This window comes from Microcaecilia unicolor, chromosome 2 (genome assembly GCF_901765095.1).
Source record: "Microcaecilia unicolor chromosome 2, aMicUni1.1, whole genome shotgun sequence".
Classification (NCBI taxonomy): domain Eukaryota; kingdom Metazoa; phylum Chordata; class Amphibia; order Gymnophiona; family Siphonopidae; genus Microcaecilia; species Microcaecilia unicolor.
In genome coordinates, this window is record NC_044032.1 from 510,390,995 (window position 1) to 510,410,236 (window position 19,242).

At 50.2% G+C, this 19,242-nt stretch overlaps 1 protein-coding gene across 1 annotated transcript in view; it reads right to left on the reverse strand.

Annotated features, from left to right (window-relative positions):
- Nucleotides 1-19,242, reverse strand: part of FBXL5 (F-box and leucine rich repeat protein 5) — a 149,420-nt gene that overhangs the window by 65,268 nt on the left and 64,910 nt on the right. Inside the window, exon 6 of the mRNA XM_030191207.1 lies at nucleotides 17,999-18,124. Within this exon, the coding sequence (XP_030047067.1) occupies nucleotides 17,999-18,124 (126 nt within the window). The remainder of the gene's footprint in view (nucleotides 1-17,998; nucleotides 18,125-19,242) is intronic.

The following is a 19,242-nucleotide window of genomic DNA, read 5'->3' on the forward strand; positions in this document are numbered from 1 at the left end:
GCATTACCCTACCCACCCCCATCCCTCACCACCTCACCATCTCTCCTTTCCCCCCCCCCCTCTCCTAGCTCTCAACCTTCTACACTTCCTTCCTGCCATTAGCCCATCCCCATTCCTACTAAGCTCATCCCGTCTTTGTCGCCCTACCTCCCCCACCCTCCTCCGCACCCTCTTGCTCCTTCTCCTGCTACCCGCCGGAGACATCAATCCCAATCCAGGTCCCCCACACCTGTCCTCGTCTTATCCATGCAAGCAATTCCAAGGTATCTCCAATCTCATCTCTATTCCCCTCCTCCCCCTCTCTTCCCTCCCCTTCTCGTGTGCCCTGTGGAATGCCCACTCTGTCTGTAACAAACTTTCCTTCACCCATGATCTCTTCATCTCCCGCTCCCTTCAACTGCTCGCCCTAACTGAAACTTGGTTCACCCCCGACGACTCGGCCTCAGTCGCGGCCCTATGTCATGGAGGTTATCTTTTCTCCCACACTCCTTACCCAGTCGGCCGCGGAGGTGTCGAGTTACTACTTTTGCCCGCCTGTAGTTTCCAACCCCTCCTCCTACCGCAATCTCACTGCTTCTCATCCTTTGAAATTCACTCCATCCGTCTATTCTACACGCTGCCACTCAGAGTTGCAGTCATTTACCGCCCCCCTGATAAGTCCCTCCCCTCCTTCCTTACAGACTTCGATGCATGGCTCTCCATCTTTCTTGAACCCTCATCCCCGTCCCTCATTCTTGGAGACTTTAACATACACGCTGAGGACCCATCAGACTCTTACGCTTCTCAGTTCCACGCTCTGACATCCTCCTTCGACCTCCAGCTGAGTTCCACCACCCCTACTCACCAAACTGGCCATTGTCTTGACCTCGTCCTCTCCTCTACCTGCTCACCCTCCAACTTCTGCGCCTCAGCTCTTCCTCTCTCAGATCATCACCTGTTCACCTTCACACTTCACCACCCTCCCCCTCAGTCCCACCCTACACTAACTACTTCTTTCAGGAATCTCCAGGCCGTTGACCCTTCCACCTTATCCTCCAGTATCTCTAATCTCCTCCCCTCCATCATGTCCTCCGAGTCTGTCAACAAGGCTGTCTCCGCTTACAATGCCACTCTCTCATCTGCTCTGGATACCCTTGCACCATCCATCTCCCGTCCCACAAGGCATACTAATCCCCAGCCCTGGATGAACCCCTGCATCCAATACCTTCGCTCCTGCGTCCGATCTACAGAACGCCTCTGGAGGAAATCTCGCACCCATGCCGACTTCATTCATTACAAATTCATGCTATCCTCCTTCCAGTCCTCCCTATTCCTTGCCAAACAGGACTATTACATCCAATTAACTAATTCCCTCAGCTCCAACCCTCGTCGTCTCTTCGCCACCCTTAACTCCCTCCTTAAAATGCCCTCCCCTCCCACCCACCCCCTCACTCTCTCCTCAAACTCTGGCTGACTACTTCCGCGATAAGGTACAAAAGATCAACCTCAAATTTACTACCAAACCACCTCCTCCTCCTCACCCTCTAAACCCACTCCCTCAACCAACCAACCCAGGCCTCCTTTTCCTCTTTTCCTAATATCACCAAAGAGGAAACCGCCCACCTTTTTTCCACCTCGAAATGCACCACCTGTTCCTCTGACCTGATCCCCACCAACTTACTTAACACCATCTCTCCTACTGTCACCCCCTCCATCTGTCGTATCCTCAACCTCTCTCTCTTCACTGCAACCGTCCCAGACACCTTCAAACACGCTGTAGTCACACCTCTCCTCAAAAAACCTTCACTTGACCCTACCTACCCCTCCAACTATCGCTCCATCTCCCTCCTACCCTTCCTCTCCAAAATACTTGAACATGCCGTTCACAGCCGCTGCCTCGATTTTCTCTCCTCTCATGCCATCCCCGATCCGCTTCAATCTGGTTTTCGCCCTCTACACTCGACAGAAACGGCACTCACCAAAGTCTGTAATGACCTGTTCCTTGCCAAACCCAAAGGTCATTACTCCATCCTCATCTTCCTCAACCTATCCGCCGCATCTGACACTGTCAATCACAATTTACTCCTTGCCACACTATCTTCATTTGGGTTCCAGGGCTCTGTCCTTTCCTGGTTCTCTTCTTATCTCTCCCACCGTACCTTCAGAGTACATTCTCATGGATCTTCTTCCACCCCCATCCCGCTCTCTGTTGGAGTTCCTCAGGGAACTGTCCTTGGGCCCCTTCTTTTTTCAATCTACACCTCTTCCCTGGGCTCGCTGATCTTATCTCATGGCTTCCAATATCATCTCTATGCCGACGACACCCAGCTTTATCTCTCCACACCAGGCATCACTGCGGAAACCCAGGCCAAAGTATCGGCCTGCTTATTGGACATTGCTGCCTGGATGACCAACCGCCACCTGAAACTGAACATGTCCAAGACAGAGCTTATTATCCTTCCACCCAAACCCACATCTCCTCTCCCCCACTCTCTATCTCAGTCGATGGCACTCTCATCCTCCCCATCTCATCTGCCCGCAACCTCGGAGTCATCTTCGACTCCTCCCTCTCCTTCTCCGCGCATATCCAGCAGATAGCCAAGACCTGTCGCTTCTTTCTCTACAACATCAGCAAAATTCGCCCTTTCCTCTCTGATCACACCACCCGAACGCTCGTCCACTCTCTTATTACCTCTCGCCTTGACTATTGCAACCTACTCCTCACTGGCCTCCCACTTAGCCACCTATCCCCCCTTCAAGCCGTTCAGAACTCGGCTGCACGTCTTATCTTCCACCTGGACCGATATGCTCATATCACCCCTCTCCTCAAGTCACTTCATTGGCTTCCAATCAGGTACTGCATACAGTTCAAACTTCTCCTACTAACCTACAAATGCACTCAATCTGCAGCCCCTCACTACCTCTCTACCCCTATCTCCCCTTACGCACCTACCCGAAACCTCCGCTCACAGGACAAATCCCTCCTCTCTGCTCCCTTCTCCACCATCGCCAACTCCAGGCTCCGCCCTTTCTGCCTTGCCTCTCCCTATGGCTTGGAACAAACTCCCTGAGCCCATACGCAGAGCCCCCTCCCTGCCCATCTTCAAATCCTTACTCAAAGCCCATCTCTTCAATGTCACCTTCGGCACCTAATCATTTTACCTCTATCCAGGAAATCTAAACTGCCACAATTGACTGTCTGCATATGTTGCCCTTTAGATTGTAAGCTGACTGCACATGTTGCCCTTTAGATTATAAGCTTCTTTGAGCAGGGACTATCCTTCTTTGTTAAACTGTACAGCGCTGCGTAACCCTTGTAGCGCTTTAGAAATGTTAAGTAGTAGTAGGGTACTAGTGTTGAGCACGAGCAGCAGGTGCAGGCAGACCTGTGCTGTGCTGGGGATAGACCCTCTAAGTGGCCATGGGGTAACCCCAGGCAGGTGGCTAGACATTTTGTGACACACAGTAGAGAGGTGTGGTAGCCGTGTTAGTCCACTCTTAAAGGTTATCAATAGAAATCAAACAAAATAAAACATGGAAAAGAAAATAAGATGATACCTTTTTTACTGGACATGTATTAAGTTATGTCCAATAAAAAAGGTATCATCTTATTTTCTTTTCCATGTTTTATTTTGTTTCATTTCTATTGACACATAGTATAAAGAATAAGCGAATTAAAAATACCTAATCTAACTCGCCAAAAATTAGACCACACTCTAAGAACAAGTTGCAAAGTGCCAAAGGAAGTTGGCCTAAGGAATATATTACTCAAGGGCTAAGTAGGTTCATCTAGCTAAATAATATAGTCCAGTCTATAACAACTATGATGGAAACAGTCCATCAGCTTCAACCCCTTCACCCTCTAAAAAAAGCTGTCGCTGTGAAGGGTCATATTAACAAAATAATGCTTTTACAAGGGTATCAGAGTTGAAACTTAGCTCCAATAGATAATACAAGAATGGTAGGTAAAAAACTTATTCCTCCTAGTCTGAGTCCATTTGCACACATCGGAGAAGACAGAAATCTTCTTGCTCATAAAGTTACAACCACCAGTATGAAAAAACAAAGTAGCGCTTCTTTGTTTCTTTTGTTTTTATGCAAGACAATCAATCACAGAAAATCTCTCTATAGTCTCCTTTTACATCAGGCGTGGATGCTGTTCAAAAATACCATCCTGGAAGCCCAGGCCAAATATATTCCGTCTATTAAAAAAGGAGAAAGGAAGACCAAACAACAGCTGGTATGGTTAAAAAGTGAAGTGAAGGAAGCTATTGAAGCTAAAAGAAAATCCTTTAGAACATGGCAGGATCCAACTGAAAATAATAGGAAACTACATAAAGAATGGCAAATCAAATGCAAAGCACTGAGATAAGGAAGGCAAAGAGAGACTTTGAAAAGAAGACTGCGTTGAAGGCAAAAACGCATAGTAAAAACTTTTTAGGTATATTAAAAGCAAGAAGCTAGATGACCAAGGGGAAAAAGGGGCACTCAGGGAAGACAAGGCTATAGCGGAGAGATTAAACAGAGAGTGGGGTTAAATGGGCAGTATTCACAATGGAGATGGGTAGTTAGTGGGGTTCCTCAGGGGTCCGTGCTAGGACCGCTGCTTTTTAATATATTTATAAATGATTTAGAGATGGGAGTAACTAGCGAGGTAATTAAATTTGCTGATGACACAAAGTTATTCAAAGTCGTTAAATCGCGACAGGATTGTGAAAAATTACAAGAGGACCTTACGAGACTGGGAGACTGGGCGGCTAAATGGCAGATGATGTTTAATGTGAGCAAGTGCAAGGTGATGCACGTGGGAAAAAAGAACCAGAATTATTGCTACGTCATGCAAGGTTCCAAGTTAGGAGTTACGGACCAAGAAAGGGATCTGGGTGTCGTCGTCGATAACACACTGAAACTTTCTGCTCAGTGTGCTGCTGCGGCTAAGAAAGCAAATAGAATGTTGGGTATTATCAGGAAAGGTATGGAAAACAGGTGTGAGGATGTTATAATGCCGTTGTATCGCTCCATGGTGCGACCGCACCTTGAGTATTGTGTTCAATTCTGGTCGCCGCATCTCAAGAAAGATATAGTAGAATTGGAAAAGGTGCAGCGAAGGGCGACTAAAATGATAGCGGGGATGGGACGACTTCCCTATGAAGAAAGACTAAGGAGGCTAGGGCTATACAGCTTGGAGAAGACACGGCTAAGGGGAGACATGATAGAGGTATATAAAATAATGAGTGGAGTGGAACAGGTGGATGTGAAGCATCTGTTCACGCTTTCCAAAAATACTAGGACTAGGGGGCATGCGATGAAACTACAGTGTAGTAAATTTAAAACAAATCGGAGAAAATGTTTCTTCACCCAACGTGTAATTAAACTCTGGAATTCGTTGCCGGAGAAAGTGGTGAAGGCGGTTAGCTTAGCAGAGTTTAAAAAGGGGTTGGACGGTTTCCTAAAGGACAAGTCCATAAACCGCTACTAAACGGACTTGGAAAACTCCAAAATTCCAGAAATAACATGTATAGAATGTTTGTACGTTTGGGAAGCTTGCCAGGTGCCCTTGGCCTGGATTGGCCGCTGTCGTGGACAGGATGCTGGGCTCGATGGACCCTTGGTCTTTTCCCAGTATGGCATTACTTATGTACTTATGTACTTTGCTTCCGTCTTCACTGAGAAAAGATGTGGGAGAGATACCGGTGACAGAAATAGTATTCAATGCTGACAAGTCAGAGAAACGGAATCAAATCTCTGTAAACCTGGAAGATGTAATGGGGCAATTTGACAGGTTGAAGAGTAGCAAATCGCCAGGATCGGATGGCATACATCCCAGAGAATTGATAGAATTGAAAAATGAACTTGCAGAACTATTGTTAATAATATGTAATTTATCTTTAAAATCAAGCATGGTACCAGAAGACTGGAGGGTGGCCAATGTGACGCAGATTTTTAAAAAGGGTTTCAGAGGTGATCCGGAAAATTACAGACCGGTGAGCCTGACCACGGTGCCGGGCAAAATGATAGAGACTATTTTAAAGAACAAAGTTACAGAGAATATTCAAAAGCATGGATTAGTGAGACAAAGCCTCACCAATCTACTTCATTTCTTTGAAGGGGTGAACAAACATGTGGATAAAGCTGAGCCAGTCAATATTGTGTATCTGGATTTTCAAGGGAAAATTAGGTTCTTACCTTGGTAATTTTCTTTCCTTTAGTCATAGCAGATGAATCCATTACAAATGGGTTGTGTCCACCTACCAGCAGGGGGAGATAGAGAGCACTGAAAAACCATAGTGCCTCTTGGCCAGCTACCTCCATCTGCCTCTCAGTATTTGAAGCTTCCAAAGCAGTGTTACACCGCAAAGTAGAATAACATGAACTTTCCTCAAAGCAAACTAACGCCCCAGAACAGGAGCAGTAATTCAAAGGAGGGACGAACTCAACCTCCTGTAACAGAACAGAAATCCTGAAGACTGTTTTCCAACTTCTCCCAATGAGGGAACATATCTACAGGAAAAACTGAACCCAAAACAGCATTAATCAATCAATCAGGGAGGGCTCATGGATTCAGCTGCTATGACTAAAGGAAAGAAAATTACCAAGGTAAGAACCTAATTTTCCCTTCCTTGTCATCAAGCAGATGAATCCATTACGAATGGGATGTATCAAAGCAATCCCTAGATAGGGTGGGAACAAGCCACACCACGCGCTAGCACCTGTGCTCCAAAACGCGCATCCCTCCTGGCAGCCACATCCAGCCTGTCATGTCGGGCGAAAGAGAGCTTAGAAGCCCATGTCGCTGCACTGCACTGCATATCTACTACTATTACTATTTAACATTTCTAAAGCACTGCTAGGGTTACGCAGCACTGTACAATTTAACACAGAAGGACAGTCCCTGCTCAAAGGAGCTTACAATCTAAAGGACAAAAATGCAGTCAATCAAATTGGGGCAATCTGGATTTCCTGGATAGAGGTCAATGGTTCTTGAAGAGAGAGTGCTCCAATTTCAGCCCAAGAAAGAGAAAGGGAATGGGACTTATAATACCGCCTTTCTGTGGTTTTTCCAACTACATTCAAAGCGGTTTATATATTATATACAGGTACTTATTTGTACCTGGGACAATGGAGGGTTAAGTGACTTGCCCAGAGTCACAAGGAGCTACAGTGGGAATTGAACCCAGTTCCCCAGGATCAAGGTCAAGAGGCAATCACTCTTGTGGAATGTGCCTTAAAGGCTTCAGGCGAAGGCCGGCCACACAGCAGATATGCTGAAAAAATAGCTTCTTTGAGCCAACGAGCCAGAGTAGCTTTAGACGCTGAAGACCCTCTGCAAGGACCTGACAACAAAACAAAAAGGTGATCAGAGGTCCTGAAAGCATTTGACATGCGCAGATATTGCAACAGAGCCCTTTGCACATCTAGAAGGTGCAATTGCCCAAAAGATTCCGGAAACTCCTCTCTAGAAAAGGAGGGCAGGAAAATAGGCTGGTTTAGGTGAAACGTTGAAACCACCTTAGGCAGACAAGAAGGCAACGTACGTACCATAACTCCGGACTCTGAGAACTGCAGAAATGGGTCTCGACAGGACAGCGCCGGGAGCTCAGACACCCGTCTCACCGATGTAATGGCCACCAAAAAGACCGTCTTTAGGGTCACATCCTTCTCCGAAGCTCGCCTAAGCAGCTCGAAGGGCGAACACTGAAGAGCCTTTAAAACTAACCCCAGGTTCCAGGCTGGACACGGAGCCCGCACAGGAGGACGGAGCCAAAGCACCCCTCTAAGAAACCATGCCACATCCGGATAAGCAGCCAGGGAGAGGCCAGTCACCTTCCCCCGAAAACATGCTAAGGTTGCCACTTGAACCCGCAGGGAATTATAGGCCAAGCCTTTTTGTAAACCATCCTGCAAAAAGTCAAGTATTGGCGAGACAGAAGCACGCATGAGTGTAATCGCTTTAGCACCACACCAAGCCTGAAACTGGCGACAAATCAGAGCATAGGCAACGGAAGTGGAACTCTTGCGGGCCTGAAGGAGAGTGGATATGACCTTGTTGGAATAGCCCTTGTCTCTCAATTGCGCCCTCTCAATAGCCATGCCGTAAGACCAAAGCGGCAGGCGTCCTCCATGGTTACCGACCCCTGTGACAACAGGTTCGCCAGCATCCGCCGGAGGTCCGCATACCACGGCCGCCTGGGCCAATCCGGGGCAATGAGAACCACCATTCCTTGATGTAGCCGAATCCGCAGGAGTACTCGCCCTATCAAGGGCTACGGAGGGAGAAACTGCAGATGTAGCTCGGCCCAGTGGCAAATCTGTGCGGCCTGCACGGCCAGTGCTCTGCACTGTGTGCCGCCTTGTCGATTTATGTAGGCCACTGCTGTCGTATTGTCCAACAGACTCTGACAGCCAGTCTTTCTAGGGTCAAGTGAAAGGCCAGAAGCGCCTGGAATATCATTTCCAACTCCAAGCGATTGATGGACCGCTCCGACTCCTCGGGTGTCCAGAGACCCTGGGCATGCCTTCCCCTGGCAATGTGCTCCCCAGCCCTGCAGGCTGGCATCTGTTACCACCAGGCACCAATCGGGAAGCGCTAGCAGCATTCCTCGTAGCAGCATGCTGCCTGAGAGCCACCACTCCATACTGAGCCAGGCCGCAGGGAGCCACGTGAGTCTGCGCTGGTAATCCTAAAATATTGGAGACCATCGTTGAAGCAGGGAACACTGCAGAGGTCTCAGGTGTGCTCTCGCCCAAGGCACCACTTCCAAGGTGGCCGTCATCGACCTCAACAGCTGGACTATGTCCCAAGCTCGCGGGCGAGGTATCCTCAGGAGCAGACGGACCTGATTCTGAAGCTTGCACCGCCTTTGCTCGGGTAGAAAGAAACCCCGAAGCTGTGTCGAACCGGACCCCCAAATATTCTAGAGATTAAGAGGTCAGGTGACCTTTGGGAATATTGATGACCCAGCACAGAGACTGAAGTACTGAGACAACTCTGGCTGTTACATGATGACTCTCTTCTGCAGAGTCCACTCTGATGAGCCAGTCGTCGAGGCACGGGTAAACCCGGATACCCTCTCGCCTGAGAAAGGCAGCTACTACCACCATTACCTTGGAAAAGGTTCGGGGAGCTGTGGCGAGGCCAAAAGGCAAGGCCCGAAACTGGAAATGTTTTCCCAACACCGCAAACCAGAGAAACCGGTGGTGTGGGGGCCATATAGGAATGTGCAAGTAAGCTTCTTTCAGGTCCAGAGACATGAGAAACTCTCCTGGCTGTACCGCCACAATGACAGAGCACAGGGTTTCCATGTGAAAATGCCGCACTCTTTGTTGACTTCTTTTAAGTCAAGGATGGGCCGAAAAGACCCTCCTTTTCGCGGCACCACAAAATAAATGGAGTAACGAACGTAGCCGATCTCGGTGGGAGGCACAGGGACCACCACCCCGAGGTGCAACAAACCTTGCAAGGTCTCCTCTACCGCCGCCCATTTGACGGCAGAGCCACATTGGGACTCCACAAGCACGTCTCTTACCGGGGCATTGAATTCTAATCTGTAGCCATCTCTGATCAGGTTCAAAACCCCACTGATATGAGGTAATCTTGACCCATTCGACAAAGAGGGAAAGACGTCCTCCCACTGCAGGAATCAAGGAGTGGGCCGGCGCACCATCATTGAGAGAGTCGCCCATGAACTCCAGGCCTTGAGCCGGCCGCTGTGGAACGTTTGTCCGAGCGAAAGGAGTTCCTCTGCAGAATGCCCCGGGCGGTACCTACTAGCTTCACGGAAGCGAAGTCTGAAAGAGGAGGGAACTGCCTGACCCTTGGAAGAAGGCCGTGGCCTATGCTTGGGTAAGCGCTGGGGTTTAGCATCCCCCAGGCCCTTGACAATTTTCTCCAACTCCTCACCAAATAGGAGAAGGCCTTGAAAGGGCAACTTCACCAACATTAAAAGATAAGTCACGATTATTTTTGTGAGCTACATACGTACAAAAAAGGGTAATTACCTGCCGTATGGTGAAATTTCTTCTTACCTGCTAATTTCCTTTCCTCGAATCTTGCTACACTAGTCCACCAGTGGGTTATGTTCCTCAATCAGCAAATGGAAGCAGAGAATACCGACCTTTACATGACACCATCACCAGTATAAGAAGTGATGCAGCCCTGGAACTTGCCGGTATACAACTGGCAAAGCAGAGGCCCTGGTACACACCACTTATGCAAAGCAATGTGCCCTCCCACCCCACCCCACCCCAAGCATCTACATTGTGATGCTCATTGAGGCAGAGACGTCCAAGATGATGTACTGCTTTACCACCTTCGGCTTTCTCCAAGACCGTTAAGTGATGCCTAGAAGTTGAACTTCCTCAATCTAAGCAAGACAGACACACCCTGATGGTTCCTGATGGCACTGTTCCACTTCTCTGCTGTCTGTCAAGTGGAGAAACCAGGAATTGGCCTAATGAAGGAAGGGAACAGACCCCTCCCATATTAGCTCCTAAACACACACAACTGCAAAGTCATAAGAAGACCTTTGCGCTACTTAAAACCATGACCACAATGTAAGACAAGGAGACCAGACTTCAGTGCAACATTACTGAAACTGCTAAATAGCCTAAACATGGAGTCCCATGAAGAGGACTCTGAACACTGAGGTACTCCGAGCTAAAGGTAAAATTATGTATAATCATACCTGATAATTTTCTTTCCATTAATCATAGCTGATCAATCCATAGACTGGTGGGTTGTGTCCATCTACCAGCAGGTGGAGATAGAGAGCAAACTTTTGCCTCCCTATATGTGGTCATGTGCTGCCGGAAACTCCTCAGTATGTCGATATCAAAGCTCCATCCGCAGGACTCAGCACTTAGAGAATTACACCCACGAAGGGACACTCTGCCCAGCTCACCACCGCCGAAACGGGGGAGGGGAATTAACCCAGCTCATCCCCACACAAGTGGGGGAGGGGAATCCGTCCAGCTCATCCCCGCGGAGCGGGGGAGGGACACCACACCCGCCGATGCGGGGGGATCTGGCTTATCCTGCAACCGCAACCGCGGGAGGAGCTGACTGACCCTAACACCGCCGAAGCGGGAGGGGTACAAAACTGCCCTACAGCCGCACGAAGCGGGAGGGAGTGCCGGCAGAATTTTAAGTCTCAATCCAGCCCCGTAAAACGGCGGGGAGAGGAATGCAGCAGCTCACTGTAACACAAACTCGTCTTAACTCTTGAAGAATCCAAGTGAAAGAACTTGAACACGAAGTCTTTCTGAAATAACTGAAGACTAAACTTGAACCTGAAATGCAACCAGAATAAAAACAGAACAGATATCTGGGAGGGGCTATGGATTGATCAGCTATGATTAATGGAAAGAAAATTATCAGGTATGATTATACATAATTTTACCTTCCATATCATCAAGCTGATCAATCCATAGACTGGTGGGATGTACCGAAGCAGTACTCACCCAGGGCGGGACATTGAAATCCCTGACCTCAACACTGAAGCTCCAAACCGGGCCTCCGCCCGTGCAGCCACAGTCAAACGGTAATGCTTGGAGAATGTATGAGCCGAAGCCCAAGTTGCCGCCTTGCATATCTCTTCCAAGGAGACGGATCCGGCCTCTGCCATCGAGGCCGCCTGAGCTCTCGTGGAGTGAGCCTTCAGCTGGATAGGCGGCACCTTCCCCGCGGCCACATAAGCCGCTGCAATGGCTTCCTTGACCCATCTTGCCACTGTAGGCTTAGCAGCCTGCAGACCCTTACGAGGACCTGCAAACAGGACAAACAGATGATCCGATTTCCGGAAATCATTGGTCACTTCCAAGTATCTGAAGATGACTCGTCTCACATCCAGATATTTAAGAGCAGAGTACTCCTCTGGGTAGTCCTCCCTACGAAAGGAAGGGAGACAGAGCTGCTGATTCACATGGAAGCGAGAAACAATCTTGGGCAGGAAGGAAGGCACTGTGCGAATAGTCACTCCTGCCTCAGTGAACTGCAGAAAAGGCTCTCGACATGAGAGCGCCTGGAGCTCGGAAACTCTTCTGGCTGAAGTGATAGCCACCAAAAAGACTGCTTTCAACGTCAGGTCTTTCAGAGATGCCCTCGACAAGGGTTCAAAAGGCGGCTTCTGCAATGCTCTCAGCACCAGGTTGAGATTCCACGCAGGCACCACTGAGTGCAGAGGAGGGCGCAGGTGATTAACTCCCTTGAGAAAGCGCACCACATCTGGCTGCGAAGCCAGGGAAGCACCCTTTAGGCGGCCCCTGAAGCAAGCCAGAGCCGCTACCTGGACTTTAAGGGAACTGAGCGACAGGCCTTTCTCCAGACCTTCTTGCAGGAACGCCAACACTGAAGAAATTGGAGCAGTGAAGGGAGAAAGTGAGCCTGCTTCACACCATGCTGCAAAGATACGCCAAACCCTGGCGTAAGCAGTAGAAGTAGAGCGTTTCCTCGCTCTCAGCATAGTGGCGATGACCTTGTCTGAGAAGCCCTTCTTCCTCAGACGCTGCCGCTCAATAGCCAGGCCGTAAGACCAAAGGGAGAGGGATCCTCCATCACCACGGGACCCTGATGTAACCGGCCCTGCTCCACTGACTGCCGCAGAGGATCGTCGACTGAGAGCCTGATCAAGTCCGCATACCAGGGACGTCTGGGCCAATCCGGACCCACCAGGATTACCCTGCCGGGATGCTTTGCCACCCGGTCTAGCACCCTGCCCAACATGGGCCAGGGCGGGAACACATAGAGGAGCTCTTGTGTCGGCCACTGTTGGAGAAGAGCATCTACTCCCAGGGATCGAGGGTCCCGTCCTCTGCTGAAAAAGCGCGGCACTTGGCAATTGGCCGATGACGCCAACAGATCTAGGCTCGGCTGGCCCCAGCGCTTCGTGATGTCCAAGAACGCCTGAGCAGATAGTTGCCACTCTCCGGGCTCCAAGGTATGGCGACTGAGAAAGTCCGCCTTGACATTCATGACTCCGGCAATGTGGGCCGCTGAAAGCTGCTCCAGGTTCGCTTCCGCCCACTGGCAAAGACTCATAGCCTCCTTGGCTAGAGGGGCGCTCTTGGTACCTCCCTGGCGGTTGATATAGGCCACAGCCGTGGCATTGTCCGACAGGACCCGTACAGGCTACAACACCAGTACCGGGATGAACTCCAATAACACCAACCGAATGGCTCTGAGTTCCAGGAGGTTGATAGACCACTTGCCTCTGCAGGAGACTAGAGCCCCTGCGCTGTCCTTCCCAAGCAGTGGGCTCCCCAGCCCATCAAAGAGGCGTCTGTCGTGACGACAATCCACTCCGGGGTCACCAGAGGCAATCCTGCAGACAACTTGTCTGTCTGCGTCCACCAGCTCAGCGCCTTGCGCACTGCTGGGTCCACGGGAAGGCGCACAGCATAATCCTCCGACATCGGAGTCCAGCGCAGCAGCAGAGATAGCTGTAGTGGTCTCATATGAGCCCTGGCCCAGGGCACTACTTCCATCGTGGCCGTCATAGAGCCCAACAGCTGCACGTAGTCCCAAGCCCGAATAGGAGAGGCTACTAGGAACTAGTCCACCTGAGCCTGAAGCTTGACAATCCGATTGTCTGGCAGGAACACTCTGCCCACTTGGGTGTCGAATCGAACTCCCAGATACTCCAGGGACTGAGTCGGGCGCAGCTGGCTCTTCTTCCAGTTGATGATCCATCCCAGGGAGCTCACAAGAGCAACTACCCGGTCCATAGCTTTGCCGCACTCTGCATAAGAGGGGGCTCGGATCAACCAGTCGTCCAGAGAAGGATGGACTTGTACTCCTTCCTTTAGCAGGAAGGCCGCTATGACCCCCATTATTTTGGAAAAGGTCCGCGGAGCAGTAGCCAACCCGAAAGGGAGGGCTCTGAACTGGAAGTGTCGTCTCAGGACTGAAAAACGCAGAAAGCGTTGGAGAGGAGGCCAGATGGGAATATGCAGGTACGCTTCCTTGATGTCCAAGGAAGCCAAGAACTCTCCTGCCTTCACTGCCGCTATAACAGAGCGGAGAGTCTCCATGCGAAAGTGCCTCACTTTCCAGGCCCGATTGACCCTTTTGAGGTCGAGGATAGGCCGGACAGAACCTCCTTTCTTTGGAACCACAAAGCAAATGGAGTAACGTCCCTTGCCAATCTGATTTTTTGGCACCGGAACGACCGCACCCAGGCGGATCAGGTTGTCCAAGGTCTGCTGCACTGCCACAGCTTGACCGGAGACTTGCAGGGAGAGAGTACAAACCCGTCTCTTAAGGGTTGGCAGAACTCTAGCTTGTAGCCGTCTCTGATGACTTCCAGCACCCAAGCGTCTGAAGTTATAGTGGTCCACTCGCCCAGAAACGAGGACAGCCGTCCTCCAATCTGCACTGGGGCGTGGACCAAGGCCCCGTCATTGGGTACGAGACCCTGGGGGAGGACCGGAGGGAGCACCTCCGGGACGGCGGTCTCTGCGAAAGGAATGCTGCTTGGGGGAGAAATTCCTCTTGAAGGAAGAGGGGGCAGAGGAACCCGACTTGCCCGGGCGGTACCGACGGGCTTCCAGCAACCGTCCTCTGGAGGTACCGGGACGAGTACTAGCCCGAGCCCTGACCTCTGGTAATTTCTTGCCCTTAGACGTGCCGAGATCGGACACGATTTTGTCCAGCTCGACCCCAAAGAGCAGCCTGCCTTTAAAAGGCAATCTAGCCAGGCGGGATTTAGAGGCGTGGTCAGCAGACCAATGTTTCAGCCAAAGCCACCGCCGCGCAGAGACTGTCTGAGCCATGCCTTTAGCTGAGGCTCTCAAGACATCATACAGCAAGTCTGCCAAATAGGCTAAGCCCGATTCCAGGGCCGGCCAATCAGCCCTCAAGGAAAGATCCGAGGGGGAAGCCCGCTGCACCATAGTCAGGCACGCCCTGGCCACATAGGAGCCGCAAACTGAGGCCTGCAAACTTAAAGCAGCTGCCTCAAAGGACGACCTTAAGGCCGCCTCCAATCATCTGTCTTGGGCGTCCTTTAGGGCCGTGCCACCTTCCACCGGCAACGCCGTTTTCTTAGTCACCGCAGTGATTAAAGAATCCACGGTAGGCCACAGATAGGCCTCACGTTCACTCACAGCCAAAGGATAGAGGCGGGACATAGCCCTAGCCACTTTAAAGCTCGTTTCCGGGACATCCCATTGAGCCGCAATTAAGGTGTGCATGGCATCATGCACGTGGAAGGATCTAGGCGGGCGCTTCGTCCCCAGCATAATGGCAGAGCCAACAGGGGCTGAGGGAGAGACGTCCTCCGGAGAGGAAATCTTCAAAGTGTCCATGGCCTGTAAAAACAGGTTGGGCAAATCCTCTGGGCTAAAAAGCCGCGCTGCAGAGGGGTCATCCGCTCCATCCGAGCGGGGATCTATCTCCTCCAAGGAATCCGCAAAGGACCGTTGGGAGACCTCAGACACGCTGCCCTCATCTACATCGGAGGAGACAAAGTCCTCCAAGGCCTGGAAATCAACCCGAGGGCGTTTACCTCTGGGAACCTCAACCTCTTTATCAGAAGAGGGAGCAGGGGCAGCGTTTTGCATGAGGAAAGCCTGATGCAGCAGCAAAACAAACTCGGGGGAGAAACCCCCCAGACTGTGCACTTCCGCAGCCTGGGCAACAGCCCTAGACGCACTCTCAACCGGCGCTCGCAATAGCGGGGGAGAGACATGCTGCGCATCCAAAATGGCGTCCGGCGCGAAACTCCGCGAAGGAGCCGCGCGGGAAGAACGGCGCTTAACTTTAGCCGCTTGTGCCGTCGCCCAAATTAAGGGCGTTCATGGCATTAATGTCTCCAACCTCAAGGGCGGCCCACGAAGAAGCCGTCCGAGCCGCGTGGCCGGCCAAGATGGCGGAGGCGAGGAGCGGGGGATGGGCGTTTATGGCGGGAAAAAACCGCCACGCCGGAGGAACGACCGGGACATTCATCGGTCACTAAACTGTCACCCATCAAGGGCGAATCAGGTTGTAAAACCCCCGCATCCCCTCTAGAAGCGCTCCAGCGATCCGGGGAGCGACCCTTTGCGCCCTCGCCCTCCGATGCCATATGCCACGAGGAGAAGAATCGGGGAACCCCCTGCCCGCTATAAAAAGGTAAAATTACCTGCTTGCCGCTCCGAGCTGTAACGAACTGGTGTCCCAGTGAGTAGCTGCAATGAACGTTTAAAGAAATGCCGAATTAAACGCCTTTAAAGACGTTCAAAATTTTTTTTTTTTTTTTTTTTTTTTAAACAGAGCCAGCGGGAGGGGGGAGAAAAGGAGGGACCTGGCACCACCAGGTTTGCACTTGCTCAAAAGAGCCCTCAACCCCAGGCCTCAACAAAACCTAAGGATTAGGCTTGGAGGCCTAGCCAGAGCTGCTGCTGTGTGTGACCACCACCTGCTGAGATAGAGAACATACTGAGGAGTTTCCGGCAGCACATGACCACATATAGGGAGGCAAAAGTTTGCTCTCTATCTCCACCTGCTGGTAGATGGACACAACCCACCAGTCTATGGATTGATCAGCTTGATGATATGGAAGAAACAGATACCCAGAAGATACTACAAAACACCACTGAAAGGGTGATCCTGCCATAAGTCCTAAGATCAGTCACTGATCCCCGTCATGAAAAAGGCTCTGCAAAGGAATCAATTAATGCTCAGCAAGGCTTCTAAAGCCCTCTTCTGACATACCTCCCTGCAATCAAATACAGCGAGCGAGCACGCTGACGCTATCCCCATGAATGGGGCCCTTCTGCAGGAGCTTGACTCTGAAAGTTACACCCCTGATCCCCCCCCCCCCCCCCCAAGAAACACATGCCCCCATCTAGGGCTGGAAACCAAGCTCCCTACTGCCCCAGCCAAGAACCAGCCAAGCTACCAACAGAGGCTTGCAGTTTTAACCCTGGCTACCAGATGGCACAGAGGTGCAAACCGCTAGGCTACAGGAACGTGCCCTTCTCCAAACTCCTTCGGAATGAGCAACCTGCAGCTGATAACTGCTCCAAGGCCCCTCAAAGCAAAGATCTTCCCCAGATTCAGCTCGAAACAGCAACCTAGGGGAACTCAACCACCAGATCCCTACACCTCAGGATTGAAAAAGGACTGTCCATCTCAGGGAGGGTCAACTCAAAACCAGAAGACCCAGAAAATACAACACATTCCAACTGACAGCTGGCATCCTCCAGGAGCTGGGCTCCAAACCTGGCTTGAAGTGAAACTACCACGCTACTCACCAACAAGTGAATGGAATTGATCCCAGAAACCTCTGCTGTTGAAGCGGCCTTGCTTCCCCCCAACTCAGGAAGTCACCCATTGCAGGAGCAAAACCTTTTTGACAGCAAGTCCCCTGAGGACCACCACGGGGGGGGGGGGGGGGGGGGGGGAGTAGGTGCCTTGCAGATTCCCCTCTGAGCCCTATGGTGAGACACTCATGCCAGGGATAAGCTGTAATGGTTAGTTTTGTTTCTTTTCATGCCAGCCTCCCAACATGACCTTCCCAAGTGAGGTGGAAGGAGTTGGCTTGCACCTTAGGCCCCTCTATGTACTCAGTCCTATTCAGCCCCAGCAATTCTCCAGAAGACGGTGGCATTCCCCAACAAAGCTGAGAGGAAATTCTAGGCTGGGTCTCACAGGACTGAAGCCCACAGGTCAAACTTTGAAAGAATACCACAGACCTAAAGGACTTGACCACAAGGGTCATTAACTGTGCTCCAGGAGTCAGGCCTAGATGAAGATAAAACTGCAACCATCTGCTGGAGGCAGAAAATACTAGCAAGTTCCAAGGCTGCACACTTCTTATACTGGTGATGTCACTGAAAGCTCAGTGTTCTTTGCCGCCACCCGTTGGTCAGGGAGCAACTCATTCATCTAGACAGGTTATCTTATATCCTTCCTATTCATTTAGACAAGGATATAACACTTATACATTCTGACGTTTGCTTCTAAAAGTAGACCTATGAGGGAGTAAGGCTCCAAAAATCTTTGTGAACAAGAAACAGAATACAAATTTGTTTCACTCACCAGACTCATCAATATCAGCATCTTCGTCCCACTCTTGGTAAGCACGGCTCTCATTTTTTCTGCTCTGCACCCACTCATCATCCGGTTCTGTGTCAAGTCCAGCAGCAGGCCCATTATACCAATCACCTACCCATGCACAAAACTGTAATCAATCCTTTCAAACATGCATATCCCATTTCAATTCACATCAGAATTTTAAAGTTTAAACACTGCTATGAAAACCAGATAATTTTTTGTATGAAGTTCCAAAACCATATAATCTTCACTAGGTGCTTAAAAGCTTTATGGCAGAGTACTATATTCAATGATAAAGTCAGAAGAAAGGATGGCTGGCTGGACAGAAAAAACACAGCTGCACAGAGAAAGGGCAAATAAAGGCAGTATAGAGATTGGAAATGAAGTAGAAAAGGAGTAGCCTATATAAAAAAATTGAGGCCCCTGTTAACAAAACCACGCTAGCAGCTGGATGTGCGGTACTGCCGACACAGTCCATTCTCTTTGAATGGGTTGTGTTGGCAATGTTGCACAGCTTTGTAGACAGGGAGGTGAGTGTTTAGGGGGGGGGGGGGGGGGAAGCAGAGACCAGAGAGATCAGGAAAAGAAAGAAAGATGTCAAGAATATGGAGGCGAGAAAAAAAGTTGGAATAAATGAAAAAAGCCAAAGTGAACTAGGCTGAAGAGAACATACAGTAGACAGGTGACAAGAAAAGAGAATTAAACAAAAACTGTATAAAGTTTTGGATAAAAATGACAGAAGAGGACTGAAAAATTCCCCCAAAACAGATCACTAGGGTGCCTAAACATCAATGCCTGGCCACAGTTAGGCCTAGAAAGAGACATGACTGACACCACTGTGACTACTAGACCCAAGGAGAAATGCAGCCAGGCTAACAGAAGATAACACAGATAGCCAGCCCAAGCTCTGAAAGATGTTACTGCCACAGCTGGCCAGAGATACTGCAGAAGTAATGTTCACAGCTTGGGGGGGGGGGGGGGAGATCTCCATGCTACAGTGACCACAGACCATGACAGCAGAGTTCTGAAGAAGCTATAGTGCATGGCCCATGGTTGAGGACTGTGATATGAGGACCAGCTCAAGTCAGTTGGAAGAGGATATAAAATAGGAGAAAAATCCCCATAGAGTTGTGAATAAATGAAGGTTCATAGTGCTGGATTAAAGCGCCAGTTCTGACCGAGATGGAAGTCCAAATGAGGAAATAAATAGGATGATTTAAAAAAAAAAA